Genomic DNA, 17,550 nt, shown 5'->3' with positions numbered 1-17,550 from the left:
GCACTGAATTCTTTCACATTGAATATGCTATGTACCAACAAGCCGCAACCGAAGTTTTACTACATGGCTAGCAGCCACGGATGCAGCCACAATACTCTAGGAACGAACGACATGTGTGACTCCCATGTCCCAGTAAACAGCGTTTCTTCTTTCTTTTTGAGCTAATGGAATTTTTTTTAAATGTCCTGCTGGGAGCATTACAATTCTACTGCTCGAGAGGAAGCTTTGGCTCGCGGGGCTCCTATTTTAAAGTGCGGTAAAGGAGAAAACGTTCTTCTCGGCAACCACTGGACCAAACTTGATGAGGTGTCTTGGGTATGAAAGAAAAAGTTACAGCCTAGCGACTGTTTGCAGTTAATTTTTGATTTAGGCCATGAATTGTGTTAATAAAAATAATTGAAAATCGTAGATTTTTAGGAAATGAAACTATCACGTTTACAGCCGTGTAACTCTGCAATGAAACATCACAATTTTGTAAATTACAACTCAGAGTACTTCTAAAGCGGACAAAATTTACATACTAAATGTGGATTTCAAACATATCACTATTATGTGAGTAGAACTATTGAAAACCCATGTAAAAAATGTAAGAAATTCACGTAAGACAATAATAAACACATCAAATTTGTATTCTTCGGATGTTCTAATGGCTGCAGTTTACAGAATTGCAATGTCTGTTCCTGGTGTACAGCTGCTTATTTGTAAACTTCATGCTACCATTTTTTCACTTAACCAATTGTCGAAAATTTCTTTGAAGACGTTCAAGTCCTCAATTAAAATTTTCCTTTGGGCAGTCACTGTAATTTAACTTTTTCCCTCACGTGCAAGAAATTTCATTGAAATCAGCCCAGTGGTTATCTCAGAAAAGCGTTCCTGCGTTTTAAATGTATTCGAATAAGCCGCATAATGTCCGACAGTAGATCAGCGTTCCAGTTATAATTTTTGGATTCAATGCAGAAAATGTTGAGAGGTTCGGCCGGCATAAAGGGCTACGCAGGGATGGTATAAAGGAAACCATGGAACTGCCGAGCATCAACTGAATTTTATTGAAAGGAAGCAGGGATTTATATGGTGAATGAAACAAAGAACTCTAGAAAACAAGAGAAATGAAATTGCTCTTTTTATACTGCTCTTACTTTAATTTCTTGTAATGCTATAAAAGTTGTTCTGTCAAAAAAAAAACGTTAAGTTCAGCAACAGTGTATGTAGCGCATCTTCGATGACAGTTATTTTAAAACTGGCGCAATACATGCCCTAAAATATCAGAACGTTGATTAAGGAAGTCTTGTTTATATGTCCATTCCGGCATTTAGATTTTTTCGCGCAAGTGGTTAGGTAGCCTTCTTGGAGAATGTGAGGATGCGAATGATCAAACCAATAAGTATATAAAGCTAGTGTCGAGTAGGCCCGAACGCTTGCTTACCTTTCGTCGTAGATGACGACGATGACAGAGACGGAGAGCGTGTGCGGTAGGGTGTCCGTGTCTCGCCTCTGCGGACTCTGTCGGCTTTGTCGAGTAGCGGAGCAGTCGACGCGCGTCAGCCGAGACGAACATGCGCGCTCCTGCATGACCACGTGACCGAGGAGGTAATATGCGCGCCGTGGACCGCGCGCTCGCCTCGTCGATTTGCGTATGCGGGTGGAGCACGCTGGGGGAGCGAGCTGGGTTGAATGAGCCTGACTACGGCGAAGCGTTGCGTTTAGAGTGCCGGCGCACCTCACCCCCCCTCCCCCTCCCCGCTGGAGTGCTTATTTTTTTTTTCTTGTAGAAGCTCCGTATATGCTAGTACTTCGTCTTGTCAAAAAATGAAGCGCTAACGGGGGGGGGGGGGGCGAGGGGGATACACGTTGTAGAATTAGAAAAGCAGCTGCCTGCCGACTCTAAGGTGAGGCTAGTACTAGTACTACGGTAGAAACGACCTTTTTCAGCATACTATCCTCATTGAGCTTACTCGATTGTTACTGGAGCATCTTACGGTACTCTTAGAGTGAGGTGGTAAGGTAAAGCCGATTTAAAGTGGCTGCGTCTTTGAGCCGAAGCACCGATCTGAAACGTCTGTGGAAACCTTCCAGTCCAATGCGTAAGTATGGCCAGGGGCCGACGCTCACTTGGCGTTCTCGTGGCTGTCATCAAAGGGAAGTGCTCACATTATTGACATTACATACTTCCTCAGTACGCGGCAGATTCGAAACTTCAGGAATGGGTGCTGCAGGTATCTGTAAAGCATAGCCTTTTGAGTACTACTTATATCTGAGGTGGGCATTCAAAGAGGTTGATTACTAATAACTTCGTTATATTTGCTATTGCTTTTCAGCAGTGCCTCAAACTGTTTCCAATGCAGTCACCTCCGTGAAAGAAGCTTGGCATGCGGCGTGCGCTACCATATCCGTGAGACCCCTTCTAAACAATCGCGAGAGCTTCTTTTCGAGGACCCGTCCACGTAGCAATTATTTTTTAACTGCTTCGTATCATTCAAAGGGAACGGGACAGTTTTGAATTGTCAGCTGCTAGGTGTGAACTTTCGAAGAGGCAACACTTCTCACGTTGGGCGGAACCGTGTCACCACCAGAGTGGCCCTCCCCGTGTGTACAATAGCGCGAACCAGATTCAGAACCTCCATCGCGGTGACGAAATCGCCATCAATTCATACACTGTGCGAGACACGAAGCGTGTGGTCCAGGCCTGAAAACTGGAGGCCACGCATTTAATTTTTTTTTGTTTTTTTGATGGACACTGTGTACCGGCAAACGTCGCAACCACTGACTCAGTGGTAAGGCTCGCACATTGTCCCCTAAGCGATTACAGCACAAGCGGACACAACCACGGCCGTAGAGAGCTTCAGCAGCGTCTGAAGTGGACAACACTGCCAGTGAACGCCTCCCGTGAGGCCGTTGGTGCGTTGAAGATGTAGTGGTGTGCTATGAGCACTCACCGGTACAGAGGCGAGTGACGCCCACTTCAGAGAGTCGGCAACGCAAGCCTAGTCAAGCGGCCTGCACACCATTCGACCGCAATAGACCTGTTCGGCGTCGGTATTACTACGGTAATGAGGAATCACAGCATGAAGTTATTCTGGGATCGCCAGGGGCTTATTCAACTGCATAGAGCTGCCACCCAAGGCCACCAGCGCCGCGTAAATGCTGCTCACATCGTCGCGGAAAACCGTTCCACACCTGAGCCGTAGAGAGGCCGGCCAAGAACATCAGCCTTACCCATACGAATTCGCGGGTGTCAGCACGCTTTCAGAGGGACAAATATAAATAGGTATGTGACTGACTCGAGTTCAAATGAAATGGCAATCATGCTTTTATTTCAGTTTTTTTTAGCTGAAGAAATGGAGAGGACGGTGAGATAAAAGCAGTCACAAATAACTGCTTCACGAGCCTCAAGACCCATTGATATAGACAATGAACACAGCAGCACTAATAACATAATGATAAGAAATCACGCTAACATTTTATTAGGCGTCACAATCAGTCACTGTACAAGTACACTTCACAAGTAATCGATGACCATGCATATGTAATAATCAAACGAAGCAATAACCAAGGTGTAGTCCAATGTGTAGTAGCGTACTAGGTAAGATCAACAAAAACAAATTAGAACAGTACTTGCTCAAGAAAGATACAAGCAACCTCACAATGCATAGTATAGCGGAGACAAGATGACACGGTTTCTATAATCGGCAAGAGTGAAATGTTGAGAAACCAGGCCAAGATTAACTTGAGCGTCTGAAATGATAGCAGGAAATAAAGAAAAATAATATCCGATGTTGGAAGACAAAGGTTCCATCCCACCATCGGTCACACATTTCTCTACAGGGTTATAGGCGGCATTATTACGATCAGACTTTGGAGGCGTGTAACCGCATTCTCGAGGTGTGTTGACTGTACGTCCGTGCGTCACACTACGCGTGAAATCACATCTTTGTGAGATATACAGTACAATACAATACAATACAATACAATACATTACAATACAATACAATACAATATGTTTATTTACCATCTTTTGGATGTTGGGTGCGCCGGCAAAAAGCCAATAAGAAGGCTTTACGAGGTCGACGCACCCTCCAGAGACTTGGCAGTGGTACATAAAAACATACGAAGATACAGCGTGAAAACATTTTCAGATAACAAACACAAGATAACAAAGTTGACATTGTTTAGCTATGCGTGCATCGATTGAGATTCTTTGTTTAATAAATGCGGGAGGGTGTAGCACAGCATTTGACAACCATAATAAGTACGGGTCTTAGGTACAAACCACTTCAAACTAGTTAGTGCTGAATGCTTAGGCTCTTTGCGTTTTAATGCGGACATGCATACAAAGATCACTTTGGTAGATGAACGTGTGCAATTATTATTGTTTGTTTGGAAAACATACATATACATTTGAGCAATGTCACCCGTGAAGCACTTCGAAGTCGCCACGTCATAATCTAAAGTTTGCTGTCGCATGCTTAGAGACATTTCTCTCATTTGTGTGTCCGCGGCATGTTAAAAAGGAGTGGTCTATCAATTCGGTTTAACTCCATGTGTGGCATTGAGAGAACACCGTCAGACCAGCTATATGTAATTAAAATAGTTGTTGGAAGATGCGAGAACGTAACCTGATGCGTAAAACTTAAACTGACGGGCAGGAAACCGTTCTTTACTCCAGCAAAAACGCAGATAATAAAAATCTGAAGATGTTACCAAAAATGGTTTGTTGAATTTGTTTGTAAGCCAAATTTTTATAACCTCCTCCAGTTACATAACCCGTTTCGGCAAAAATAAGGATCACAGGTCCACTGGGCGACCTTGCGGATAAAAAGCCTGCCATTGCGTTTAGATATACAAGCCCTGCTGATCAGGTATCCATAATAAAGGAAATTATTGTCGTAAGTTTGCAGGAGCCGTATATTGAAGCACGATTAATTGAGAGTTGGGTTCACTGCCGGGGAATGCGAAGGACACACAGGAAGACAGGCTATGACAGAGAACGATTTCTTCTGAGGCAGTTTGCGTAGCGCCGGAAGATTTGCAAGTAGTTCTGCTGTGAATATAAATCAGCAGTGCGGAGTTGGTCTGTTTTTCGCCCCCCTTGCGTTACCCGATGTTATGGATCTAGAAGACGAAAAGCAAGGAACCAACATAGAAAATGAGAAAAGATGCTTTCGGAACATCAGTGGCTATAATATTGCTTGTTTGCATATATAGACAAGCTAATCTTGTATCTGGTAATATAAATGACGGAACGAAAGTTAGTTTAGGATTTCAGGGAAATAATGTGAAATGTGATCTTCAGAAGACTCCGGTCAAACTCCAGTCAAAGCGCCGAATCTGTACATTCACTGGTGCCAGCTGTCTGTACCAATACAATTGGAGGGGTATGTAGCCGCGACCAATGAGCACGAAAAAATTTACTTGGTTCATTAATGAAAACGTACTGTGATCGTCCCCGATGAAGATTGCCAACCAATATAAATCTCTCCGCTGTGAAAATGGGAAATCATTGGAAACTTTTCGTTCGAAGTGCACTATGCCATTTTCAAGCCACGTTAGCTAATGCATGATATGTCCAAGTTAGCGGAAATGCTGTAATCTACTCTAACTACTAATTCTAGCATAAAAACTTTTCGTGTATATGGTCACTACTTCGTAAACGTGCTTCCATTTACAGAATGTTGTTCGCCACAGACCTTGGGAGTCGAAGGTGAAACGCAGAGCATCTGCTTCTCTAAGAACCGGAGGCTTGGTTTTGCAACTTGCGATGCCGAAAAACGAGACGGGCCTGAATTACATGGCAGGGCGCACACACGTTTTACATATATCGTAAGTAAGGCATCGCCTCGCAACTCCAGATCCCTGGTTACTCAGTCCGCGATAGCATTCCACCGCGCGCATTGCCTTAGATTCAACTTGCTCAATGCGACCCCTGAATATTGCATGCGTAGCACTCGTCATATTCGTCGCCGAAACAGCTTTCGTCACTTTCGCCTTCCTGTGGAAGACGTGTTCTGATCCAACTTGACCTATAAAAACAACATGCATTCATTATTTGAAATGGTAATAACATCCTGTAATTAGTTCGAAGTTGAACCTCCTTCTATAGCTATGCACCTGTGGTCAACATGAAGCAAACTTACGTGAGCGTCACGCATAGCATAGGTACTAAGCCATCGTTTGGTGAGCACTAAGCCAAACGCTTAGCGTATGCATTTCAGCAGCAGGGCCAATAAAATTCAGGATACAGAATACCCCCAGTGTCAGCATAACGGCTGTCCGCGGTTTGACTGATCAGCAACATTTTCACCAGTGCTGCAACGTCGGCTTCCTACTCTATTCATTTACTGATTGCGCGGTCTATTTCCAATAAACCGTTGCAGTATTCAAACACGCACAAATGCCCGCTACCACGAATTCACTGCACAGCGGAAATCCATGCATTCCGCTGCTAAACTGGAATTCTGGTGTGTTCAGTCATGTAAGGTGTACGTGAACAAAGAGAGAGAGAGAGAACTGGCTGGCTCAAAAGTAGTTAACGTCTTCGTAACGCAAGACATCCATGATGTGTAAAGAACGGGTGTATGAATAATCAAATTTTTGTGTAGCGAACGGTTATGTAGAGCGAATACGCTTCAGTATGTATATTTATGTGTAAGAAAAAAATGTTTCAATGGCAAAATGTAAGATTCAAAGAAACTAAAGCCCAGTAGCACATAACTAGTGACACATGCTCAGTGAACATAGCCTGCAGTGCATATACCCAGTGCCCATACCTAGTGGCCCCAGGGACACCTAATATTAGACTGTACTATCACCGGCATCGGCCCACCATAACCACAAAATACCTTCTTAACCCCCCCCCCCTCCTCCGCTCCACCCGCTAACAAAGTGGCTGCACTCGGTGAAGTATGCCTAGCACTAAGAAAAATATTTGTCCATGAACTTCTGCGGGAAAAGCGGGAGATTGCAAGAGACATGCTCCGGGCTCGTGGTCTCAGTGAAAGCTCGCTTTTCGTTTCTTTTCTTGCCCCGTGGAGGCGCTCCAACATTTTGATCTCCTGCTGGATAAGCGCAGAGACGGCTCAGCCCATCGTATTGGAATGACAAGATGTTCATCCTAATGTACCTTATCCCACCTAGGAAGAACCGTAGGGAACAGGCACGTTTCGGAAGTGCTGGGATTCAAAGCGTATTAAAGCATTAACTGATCAGTCGTAGAGATAAGCAATAGACACTTAGATAACTGGTAGAGCAAAAGACGAAGCGAAGAGATTGATAGAGACGGGGTCGTTACAGGCACAGGTGACTACACTAAAGAGACAGTCGCTTTAATGAAGAGAAAGAAGATCAAGAAGGAATAGGCAAAATTCTATTGGCTGCAATAGAAGCTGATGTAAAGGAAGGGAGGGAGGTAAAAATACACGGAAATTTTTACACCATTGCAAGGTCCGGCGCTGATGATGGCATAGACAGCGCGCTAGTCAGCTAGTATGCTACTAGTCGGCTGCGTAATTGCCCCGATAGCGGAAGAAAGTTGGCGAGGACTGGCCTTTCGGTTAAGAGGCGCATGGTCAATTCTTGCGTCACCGCTCACTTTATTGACGAAGATCGCTCCGAGGCGTTTGCATCTCAGACGTACTTTTAGCGGGATCTCGCTTTAATTTACCATCGCGATAATTAGCGAATGCGAACATATTCGACAAGGCGCCTAGAGGAAAGTCGGGGATATAAATAAGCAAAGCGAGTAACCAAGGGTCGGTGCCGTAATGTATGCGAAAGAGTAAAATGACGTGCCTTTGCTGGGGTGAACTAACTCCCGTCAGGCCTTTGGAGAGCTGCATAACAGGCGACGACTGCATAGAAATAGTTTGAAAGCGACATCACTGTCTCTATTTTTTTTTCATTTTATATCTCCCAGATGCACTGCGTCTCGCTTGTGATGAGCGACATGAGGTAAAATCTGAAAGTCAATTAAGGAGTATTTGATCTTCCCGTTGCGTGCGGGAGTTGGTCAACATTTCATTTCATTTCATTTTTATTTCCTTAAAGGCCCATTTGGAGGTATGACATAAGGGGTGGGGTTTTTTTTTGCGCACGATATTGTTGACACAGCGATCAGTGCTATGTTATATTTAATATGCTATGCATGAAGCTTGATGGGCAGGTGATAGTGGCGATGTTGCGAGAAAGGCTGTTCCAATCTTTTGCTGCTCTGGGAAAAAAATGAAGCAGAAAACGTTTTAGTGCGGGCACGTGGGCAAGAAACTTCTAGCGCATGACCAGTGCGATTAGATATGTGAGCTGCAGGAATAATGTAAGGAGTGCAATTAAGTGGCGAGTGAAAGAATTTGTGAAATAGAGAGGGGGTTGCAATGCGTAAGCGATAAGAGAAAGGTGATAAGTTACACTTGGCTTTGAGGGATGAAGCACTGATTTTACATGAATACGAAGCATAAATGGATCTAGTAGCACGATTTTGAACGGATTCTATGGTATTAGTGAGACCTACTTCGGGCGGGTTCCAAATGGGAGATGCGTACTCTAATTAGCCCTCACTAATGATTTGTAAGCAAGTAGTTTCACGTGTCTCGGAGCGTTACGTAAAGGATATCTTAAGAAACACAAAGTTCTGTTAGCTGATTACTTGACTTTAGCAATGTGCGTGTCCCAAGATATATTATTAGATAAGGTAACTCCAAGATATCTATAAGTGTTTACTGATTCAACGGGGACGTTAGCTATGTTATAAGTGAATTAAAGGGGTATTTGACGACGACTAAAAGAAATGAGCTTGCATTTAGTAGGGTTTAAGGACATCAGCCAGTCATCACACCATTGTACTATGTGGTCGAGATCTTGTTGTGGAATCATATAGTCAGATGGGCTAGTAGCGGTTCGGTAAATAATGCAGTCGTCAGCAAACATGCCAATATTAGAAGGTACATGCAAACGTAGGTCGTTAATGTATCTTAGGAACAGAAGAGGACCGAGGACAGAGCCTTGAGGCACCCCCGATGACACCGGAAGTTGGCTGGATAATTTGTTATTTGTTGGCACTACTTGTTAACGGTTAGTCAAGAATTCTTTTATCCAATTTAGTACATTCAGGTGCAAATTTAAGAAGGGTAATTTTAAAATTAGGCGTTCGTGGGGTACCTCATCAAAGGGTTTCGCGTAGTCAAGAAATAAGGAGTCTGTTTTCACGTTGACATCAAGGTTAGCATGAAGGTCATGAACAAAGATGGCAAGCTGGGTTTCGCAGGAAAGATCCCTACGAAACCCATGTCGAGAATGGTGAAAGAAGTTATGAGAGTCGAGGAAATTCATGATGTAAGAGTAAATGACGTGATGACGGGTTGGATGAGTTTGCAAGGTACACTGGTCAAGAAAATTTGTCGGTAGTTTAGAGGTGGGTTTTTATTACCGGATTTGAAGATGGGAACGACCCTTCCCACTTTCCAGTCATCTGGAATGACACCCGTTGAAAGAGATTGCGAAAATAATAAAACAAGATAAGCTGAAGCAATGTGACCTATATTTTTCAACAGTTTCGCGGCAATGTCGTCCAGTCCAGATGCCAATGACAACTTGGTCTTTTCGATGAGGCATGAGATACCATGAACAGAAAAGCTGATTTCAGGGATGGAAGACGTGATATGACATGAAAACCAAGGTAAGGAAATGTATACTTCTTTAGTGAAGACAGATGAAAATGCCTTGTTGAAAGCATGGGTACATTCAGCGTCAGAAATGACCTCCCCTGAGTCGTTAGTAAGAGGGATAGAAGTTACTGCTTTGGGGGTTAATTGTCTGCCAAAACTTACGGGGGTTATTAGTTAACATATTCGGCAAATCGTTGTTAAAAAGCGAATTTGGCGTTACGGATTCCTGTGAGACAAGCTTTTTCAGCTGCATAATGCTTGTCCCAGTTTTGGGCGCTCCCTTTAAATTTGGAATTCCGGAATAAAGTTTTTTCTTGTTATCTAGGCGGTGCAAAATTTTGTTATACATGGTTTTTGGCTGTTTACACGGATAGTAGTTTTAGGGATGAACGTGTGTAATAGCTCGGTTAATTTCTGCTTAAAAGTGAGCCAGTCTTCCTGAACAGAACAATAGTAAAGATTGACCTCATATGTCGGTAAAAATGTGCAAACTTCGTTATTTATGGCATCGCAATTACCCTTATTGCATAAGGTTATTGTTTTCTTGTGCGAGGGATTGGCAGTAGGGCAAGAACTGAAATATACATGAATAACTTTGTGGTCACTAATTTTACGGAGATGGTGAATCGAAGACAGGCTATCGAGATGGGTTGTCAGTATTAAATGCAGAATGTTAAAGGAATCGCAAGTGACACGTGTTGGCTGAGTTATGAACTGTGTTACGTTATAGTCAAGGCAAACATCAAGAAAATCTCTAGCTTTAGTTGTGTTCGCTGTTGTAGTTTTTTCGCTCAAATTACAACCAGGAAAATTGAAATCGCCAGAAAAAAAACGAGATCGTGTTTAGTATATGTCAAGGTAAGCTGGTTTAGAATACTAATAAATGCGCGAGAAAAGTAAGAATTGTTGTATGGGGGCCTATAGCAAACACCAAATAATACAGATTGTGGTAAAGCTTGAAATAATACCCATAAAATTTTAAAGTCGGAGTCAATATATATTACTGAACATGGTAATTCTTTACTGGCTGCAATGAGAACATCGCCCCAGCGAGCGCCTTTGCGGTCTTTCCAATAGACATTGAAATTCGGTAAATCGGCGAGTACTTTTGAGTCGCCAACATCGAGTGATATCCTTGTTTCGGTTAGGATCAGAATACTGCTATCTGAGGACTTGACAAGATGAGACAGGTGATCGCGTTTGGGTATGAAACTTGGAATGTTAGTGAAGATTACAGGAAAAGGAAGGTTAGCTTTTGTTCTCGGTTTAAAGCTGGCGATAACTGCTTGACGTCGATATGGTTGCTATTGAATTTCTTGCACTGTTTTTGAGGTTTTGTTGAAAAGATAGCCCCTCGAGCCGATGTGCAGTGTTTTAAAGCGTAGGGAAAATGGAACCGACTTCCTGACTACGCACCAGCATTTACTGCTGCGTTTGTGGCATTTACATTGGCTCTCCAAAAAGTGAACTTATCAATCTAGGGAGTTGCTACAATAACGTATTCTTTATCTTTGTGTTCAGCTCTCACTGCAATAGAGGCTCACATATTTCACGTACATTTCATTGTTCAGTACCTTATCACTTAAAACTAATTAGACAGGTATGGGTGCCTCGCCATAAATGATTGGTTATCAATCAATTAGCAGACAGCTTGGGGAAAGCTGCCATTAGTGGTCCAACTCTCCCGGACCTTCCTGTATCTCCTTTCGCAACTGCAGCTGAGTTCAGGAGACGGGCAATCGTGTAAGATTCTCGGCACCTATCATTAACAAATTTAATTGATTACTTACACCTCCTATTTCCTTGGAACAGAAACTTCTGGTGTAACCGAATGGTTGAAGTCCTGTTGACGAAATTGCGATGTCGGATAACTGCATTAAACTATTATCTGCGTCGATCTGATCTGGCGCCCTCCTCCTTTTGCTCATACTATGGTGAAGATGAAAGAATAGAAGCCTTCTTCTTGTCATGCCGCCGTTTTTCCGCATTTAGAAAACAAATTTTAGAAGGGAAATTTCATAGTGCTGGTTTGCATGTAACCATTCCTGATGTTTGTTTGATCTTTGGGAGCCTCTTCAGTGGAACGTTGTCATGGGGATGTTAGTGCAGTTTATGTGGGCTATATAATTGAATTGGGACAATTTCTTTGTTAAATTCTTTAAATTTATCTGACTTCATTCCTTTAACCATTCGAAATTTCTCAATAGTGATTGTTTTCCGACCCGGGTAATCTTTTTCTTAAATCACCCGATTATTGGCCAACCCCCATAGGAGGTTTGAGCCACTATCGGAGTAAAGCAAAGCAAAGAACGCTCTAGGCTACATCTATCTTTCAATTCTAACTTACCTGTAATAACTGTCCTCTCATATTGTGCAAAACATTGACCTACCTGGTTCTTGGCCAATCTCCCAGAAAAGGTACGTGCCGTTATTTCCAAGGATCCGCATTGTACACCTAACGGGGCCAGAACGACGGAATGCTGGTCCTCTAACCAGCCGCCATAGATAATCGCCGCCGCTCTCAACAGAGGATAGACGACTTGCATCTACCGGCCGCCTACACGTCTATTCATTCGCTTGTTCATTCATTCGTTTCTTTCTTATTTGGTCCTTGTGAAACGAAAGGCTTCTGGGCTCTTTTTTGCTTGTCGCTTCAGCGTTATTTACTGCCTTCAATGAAATGACCCGCCGCCGTCTGGCTTAGTGGTTATGGCATTTCTTTTCTGAGCTCGAGGTCGCCGGCTCAGTCTCGGCTGTGGCGACCAATTTCCAATGGGGGCAAAATGAGAAAAAAAAGGAAACCGCCCCTTTATTTTGATTCAGGTACATGTAAATGAAGCACAGTTTCATTTAGCCATGCTTACTAAACCGCATTCCACACCCCTGTATGCCATGAGGCCTTAACCCTCGCATAAAAAAAAAATGAACCGCAGGTGGTCAAAATTAATTCATCCGTAGCCCCCCAATCGGGTATGCCTCATAATCGGAGCGTTGTTTTGGCGTGTGAAGCCGCAGTAATAATTGGCATGCCGGGGTGCCTTCAATGTATGACCTAAGATCACGCTCAGTTCCACGAGGCTGAGCCATACTTGAAATTCTAGCTGTGTTAATCAGTTCTTTTTTTTTTTGCACGAGTGCGTAGCACACATTTCAATATGAGGTTATGGACGTAATGACGTCTTTCGTCGTTTGCTTTGGCTTTGAAAATTGAATTATGGGGTTCTATGGGCCAAAACCACTTTCTGATTATGAGGCACGCCGTAGTGAAGGACTCTGAGAATTTAGACCATCTGGTGTTTTTTAACGTGCACCTAAATCTAAGTAAACGGGTGTTTTCGCACTTCGCCCCCATCGAAATGCGGCTGCCGTGGCCGGGATTCGATCCCGCGCCCTCCGTGCTCAGCAGCCCAACACTATAGCCACTGAGCAACCATGGCGGGTTGCCGGTTGCTTTGTCTTCGCATACAAACTACTGACCGTCGCCCGCAATCTTAGTAACGTACTTACATGTCACTGCGCAAAGTAAGCATTCGCATCTATTTGCTCTTTTGAATGCCTATCTGGCTGTGTTTGCATGTTTTGAGATTAGTGCAAGCACGCATAACCGCGACCCGCGATAACAGCGACGCGCATATCCAGGGTGTATTAGGTGTTTGCAAAGCGCATTCCGCCAGCATTGTTGCCACTGCAGTATATCTAAGAGCAAACATTCGTTCCATTGTGCAGGCTTGCGTTGCCACTTCTTGTTCACTCCTGTCGTCTCAGGGCCAAGAGCACATATCGCTTTGTTTGCACTCCGTCTATGCACGATGGTCATCGATGTGACAAACACTATTAAGTACAGTACACACACAACAAAGGGTTCACTTGGGTTGCATTGAAATGCATAGCAAGACTATTCGTTGATTGACAAGTGCATCCTAAGTCGAATATGGCTGCCGCATTTCGGAACAATCTACCAGTACCATGTCTTCCGACGTGGCTTTTTCCGCAGTTGTGCAATTTAGTGCTCAACTCGTACCTTATCCACGCAAATAAATAAATAAATAAATAAAATTTGAGTGATTTAGGAGGAATTCCTCTTTTTTGTTTGTACGAATACCGTTTCAAGTAATGAAAAAATTGTGGTCAGAAACCTATATATCAGGGTCTGGTATTAGCAGTGAACGCCTCGATTGAAACTCGAGCAAGGTTTGGCCGCTTAATGAGAAGGGATGGGGACTACATAACGAGAGGACAGTCTAAGGGAAAGTGACAAAGGGTGATCAAATAAGTGAGCAAGCAAGGAGACTTAGAAAGTAGAATATTTATCCAGAGCCTGATTGTAAGAAGTTGAGCAAACGATAGACTGGGACATGGAAATACACCAGGACGGCACTGTTTAAGAGGCATCCTACGTAGAGCTGGACGAAGCTGTCGGTGAACTGAATAGACAAAATAGAACCAGCCACACCACCTGTGCACTTCATTATTCGGCAGTAGAATAATTTATTCAGTTCTTTAATCTTTAAAATCTCAAAATCTCAAATCGTTCTCAAAATCTTTAATTGTGCTTAGTAAAATTGAAACACATTTCGTTTACCGTTGTAATATTAAAAAAAACACCTAACCCATCAGGCACTTTGTACATCAGGACACTTGGACCATAGTTCACGGCCCAGAAAGCCGTGCGCATTCACACCAGTCTGGCGTCCTATGCCAACCCGTACATCTGGTCAATGTCGCGCTGGTAAAAGTTCTGAAGCGGCTTTCTGCGAAGCTTGAACGTCGGTGTGACCAGTCCCGAGTCGGGCGTCCACTCTTCAGCGCACAGTTTCAGCTTGAGCGGCACCTCTGTCTTGTGCAGCTCGCTGGCGCGAGCGAATGCCAGGATCGACTCGGTGGCGGCTTTCGCAACGTCGCTGTCCTCGCACAGCTCCTTCAGAGTAGACGTCTCCTCTTTGCCAAGTTCCTTGGCCAGGTGCAGCAACTGCTTGTGGTTCGGTGTGACGAACGCCACGATGTACGTATGCAGGGAATTGCCGTACGCGAACATGTTGTCGATGAGCGGACAGGTCTTGAGAATCATTTCCACGCGTCCCAACGAAACGTACTCGCCGTATTGGAGTTTTACCAGGTCCTTCTTGCGGTCGATTATCTTGAGCGTACCGTCGGGGAACATCTCGCCGATGTCGCCGGTGTAGAACCAGCGTATACCGCTTTCCTCACCAAACGACTCGCGAGTCAGTTCATCATTCTTGAAGTACCCTTTGGCGACACCCGGCCCACCAACGAGGACCTCACCGCGGGGGTTAGGACGGTCCGAAACGCTGTAGTTGCCTTCTGGCCAGTCGACCAGCCGGATGTAGCATCTTGGTAGAGGAGCTCCTACGCCGTTCATGCTAACGTCCTCAGCATCCACGATGGTAGCAGCGCCGCCTGTCTCCGTGAGGCCGTAACCCTCGATGATGGGGCAACACATGCAGACTCGAAGGTACCGGCGGGTCTCCCTGGACAGCGGTGCAGAGCCACAGGCGACGGCCTTGACGTTACCGCCGAGTACTGCGCTGGTTTTCTTGAAGATAACTCGGTTGAGGAGGGGCGTGTCAAAGCCAAGGTCTAGCCAGAAGTTCTTGTACTTCACAGCGAAGTCGAAGAAAGCCTCGAACAACGGTCCTTTCGAGGCAGCTGCTTCGCTGATTCCCTTTACAAGCCTGTCTAGTATGAGCGGCACGGTTGCTATCTGAGTCGGTTGTATAAGCGTCACGTCTCCAGGACAGCCCCGGGCCAAGGCGGTAGCGTTGTCGGTGAGCGTCTGAGGACTGGAGTAGCCGATGCGGGCGCCAACAGCGAAGAGATGCAGCTCGGCGACCAGTTCGAACATGTGTGCCAGGGGTAGGTAGGCCACGTAAGTGTCGTTGCAGGTCGAGACGTCATACCTCTGGCAGCCTACGGCGAAGCTGTGCAGTGCTGAAACAAGGCTTGCGTGCGTGGAGACGACGCCCTTGGGCAGCCCCGAGGAGCCGCTAGTGAACATGACAATGGCCACGTCGTCCGGTGCTGGAGAGCATGAGGGCAGCTCGCAGCTTTCGGCACGTTTCTCGAGACTAGAAAACGGAACAATCTGCAATAAAAAAAAGCGAGAAGCCTGCCGTTATGCCCGCCCGTCACAAACTGTGATGCATTCCCAATAACTGTACCAACGTCACATAATTTTATTCGAATGTACTGTTGAATCTACTTAAGGAACGTCAAGAAGGCAGGATAATCTGTTGTGAATATTCTACCGAGTCTTATTAAAAACAGGCTAATAAACTTAGATTTAGATTATAGTCAGTCATGTTGCGTTTTCTCATTAAAAATATGTTCGAATCACCTTCCCAAACTACATGCAGATGTTAGTCGCTAACGGCAGGCGCCATTACGAGGAAGGAAAAAAAATATTCTTTCACCACTGCTAATGCAAAGTGGCACGTCGAGGAACTCGTCAAACATGTGGTAGGGGTTCTACTAAAGTGGACCGGCGGCCAGCGTTTTCAGGTAAACATTACGGTTACATACGCTCCAGTTGTCCGGAAGCGCGAGAAGCAGTCAGGGATCTTAGAATGCTATCGCGCTCCACTCTTAGAGGCGAACCTTAAGCATCCTCCAATTTTTTTTAGCATTTTAAACCCTCGCCTAGTCGCGTGGTACACAGCGGCGAGCCTCGAGCGAACGCAGCTGCGACGCTTCTCTGTAGCGGATCACGTGACGTGACGTAACACCATCACATGTGCACGCCCGCGGCTGAAGGTCAAAGGCGCGCTGAGCAGCGCGCTTGGGAGTTGTAAGTCGAGGAGTAGAGCGTTCCCTCTAAAACAAATCGCGTACTCTAATCCGTACACCTTGGCTCTTACAAAATGACTGGGTTATGAAGGCAAAACATATTTGCGTGGAAGGTGTCATGGCAAAACGCGTCATTGTGAATACACCTTATGCAGAGCAAAAGAAACAGGACCGGCAATCATGATACAACCATGCACGTGGTGAAAGTACAGCCTTCTTGTTTATACAGTCAAGCACATCGGTAACGAACGTCTCTACTAGGAAGTGGCTTGTATAACGAAGGAATAAATCTGAACAAATTTGACTGGGAGGTGCGCGAGACGTGATCTTTACAACGAAGTGACCTGTATAACGAATTATTTGGAGGCCCCAAGCATGTCGTTATAAAGGCGTTGGACTGTACATTTATGGACGTATGCCTTATTCACATGCGGATACAATTGCAGAAGCCGGTGAGCTGTTTTCCTGCGTTTCTGAGTGCTTTTTTTTGCATTTCAGCATGTTGTACGTTCGCGTATTTTACACGTTGCATCAGTCGCCTGCGCAAAAGTTACGTTGAGTCAGTTTCGCAATGCTTTTCATCCATGAATACTGTTTGTCATTTACCAGCCGCTGCGTTAGGATGCTCTGGGTTTCATAAGAACACTCCTCGAGCGCATATCAACGGTTCTGGGAATCTTATCTCCGGTTTTTGGGACCTTTAACAGCGTCAATAGAACTTGATCCTTGGCAGCTTTGTGCGGGAGACTCGGGCGCCTGTTCCTTTCTGTTTGGATTTCTTCAGAACCTTTGGGAGTTTAACAAGAAAAATCCACAAACATCCTTACGCACATAAAATACTTTTTTGGTAGACACCGTTGACGCGCTAGTACAGTAAACATAGAAAGTATGTCAATCGACACTGTTCTACGTGTAAATATAGTGTGTGTATACTTCCTGTACGCATAGTTTTGTCCTAGTCTCTCCTCGCGGACATCGAGCAGGTACAGCATCAGGCAGCACTTGGCTTCATTGTACTTGGCTCACATTACTGTGTCATCCTCCTCGTCTACTCTCCCCTGTCAACTCTGCACTCTTTACTCCAATGCAAAGT

The 17,550-nt window shown here is 44.7% G+C and overlaps 1 protein-coding gene and 1 pseudogene across 1 annotated transcript in view; one reads left to right on the top strand and one right to left on the bottom strand.

Annotated features, from left to right (window-relative positions):
* LOC135897540 (HEAT repeat-containing protein 5B-like) overlaps window positions 1–17,550 on the top strand; it is a 389,157-nt pseudogene that overhangs the window by 102,090 nt on the left and 269,517 nt on the right.
* Window positions 1–17,550, bottom strand: part of LOC135915660 (uncharacterized) — a 44,018-nt gene that overhangs the window by 10,655 nt on the left and 15,813 nt on the right. The window contains exon 3 of the mRNA XM_070521217.1: window positions 14,353–15,756. Within this exon, the coding sequence (XP_070377318.1) occupies window positions 14,353–15,756 (1,404 nt within the window). The remainder of the gene's footprint in view (window positions 1–14,352; window positions 15,757–17,550) is intronic.

The sequence above is a fragment of the Dermacentor albipictus genome, chromosome 7 (assembly GCF_038994185.2).
Source record: "Dermacentor albipictus isolate Rhodes 1998 colony chromosome 7, USDA_Dalb.pri_finalv2, whole genome shotgun sequence".
NCBI classification, from domain to species: domain Eukaryota; kingdom Metazoa; phylum Arthropoda; class Arachnida; order Ixodida; family Ixodidae; genus Dermacentor; species Dermacentor albipictus.
Note: the sequence above shows the minus strand (reverse complement) of the source record. Positions and strands in the feature narration are given on the sequence as shown.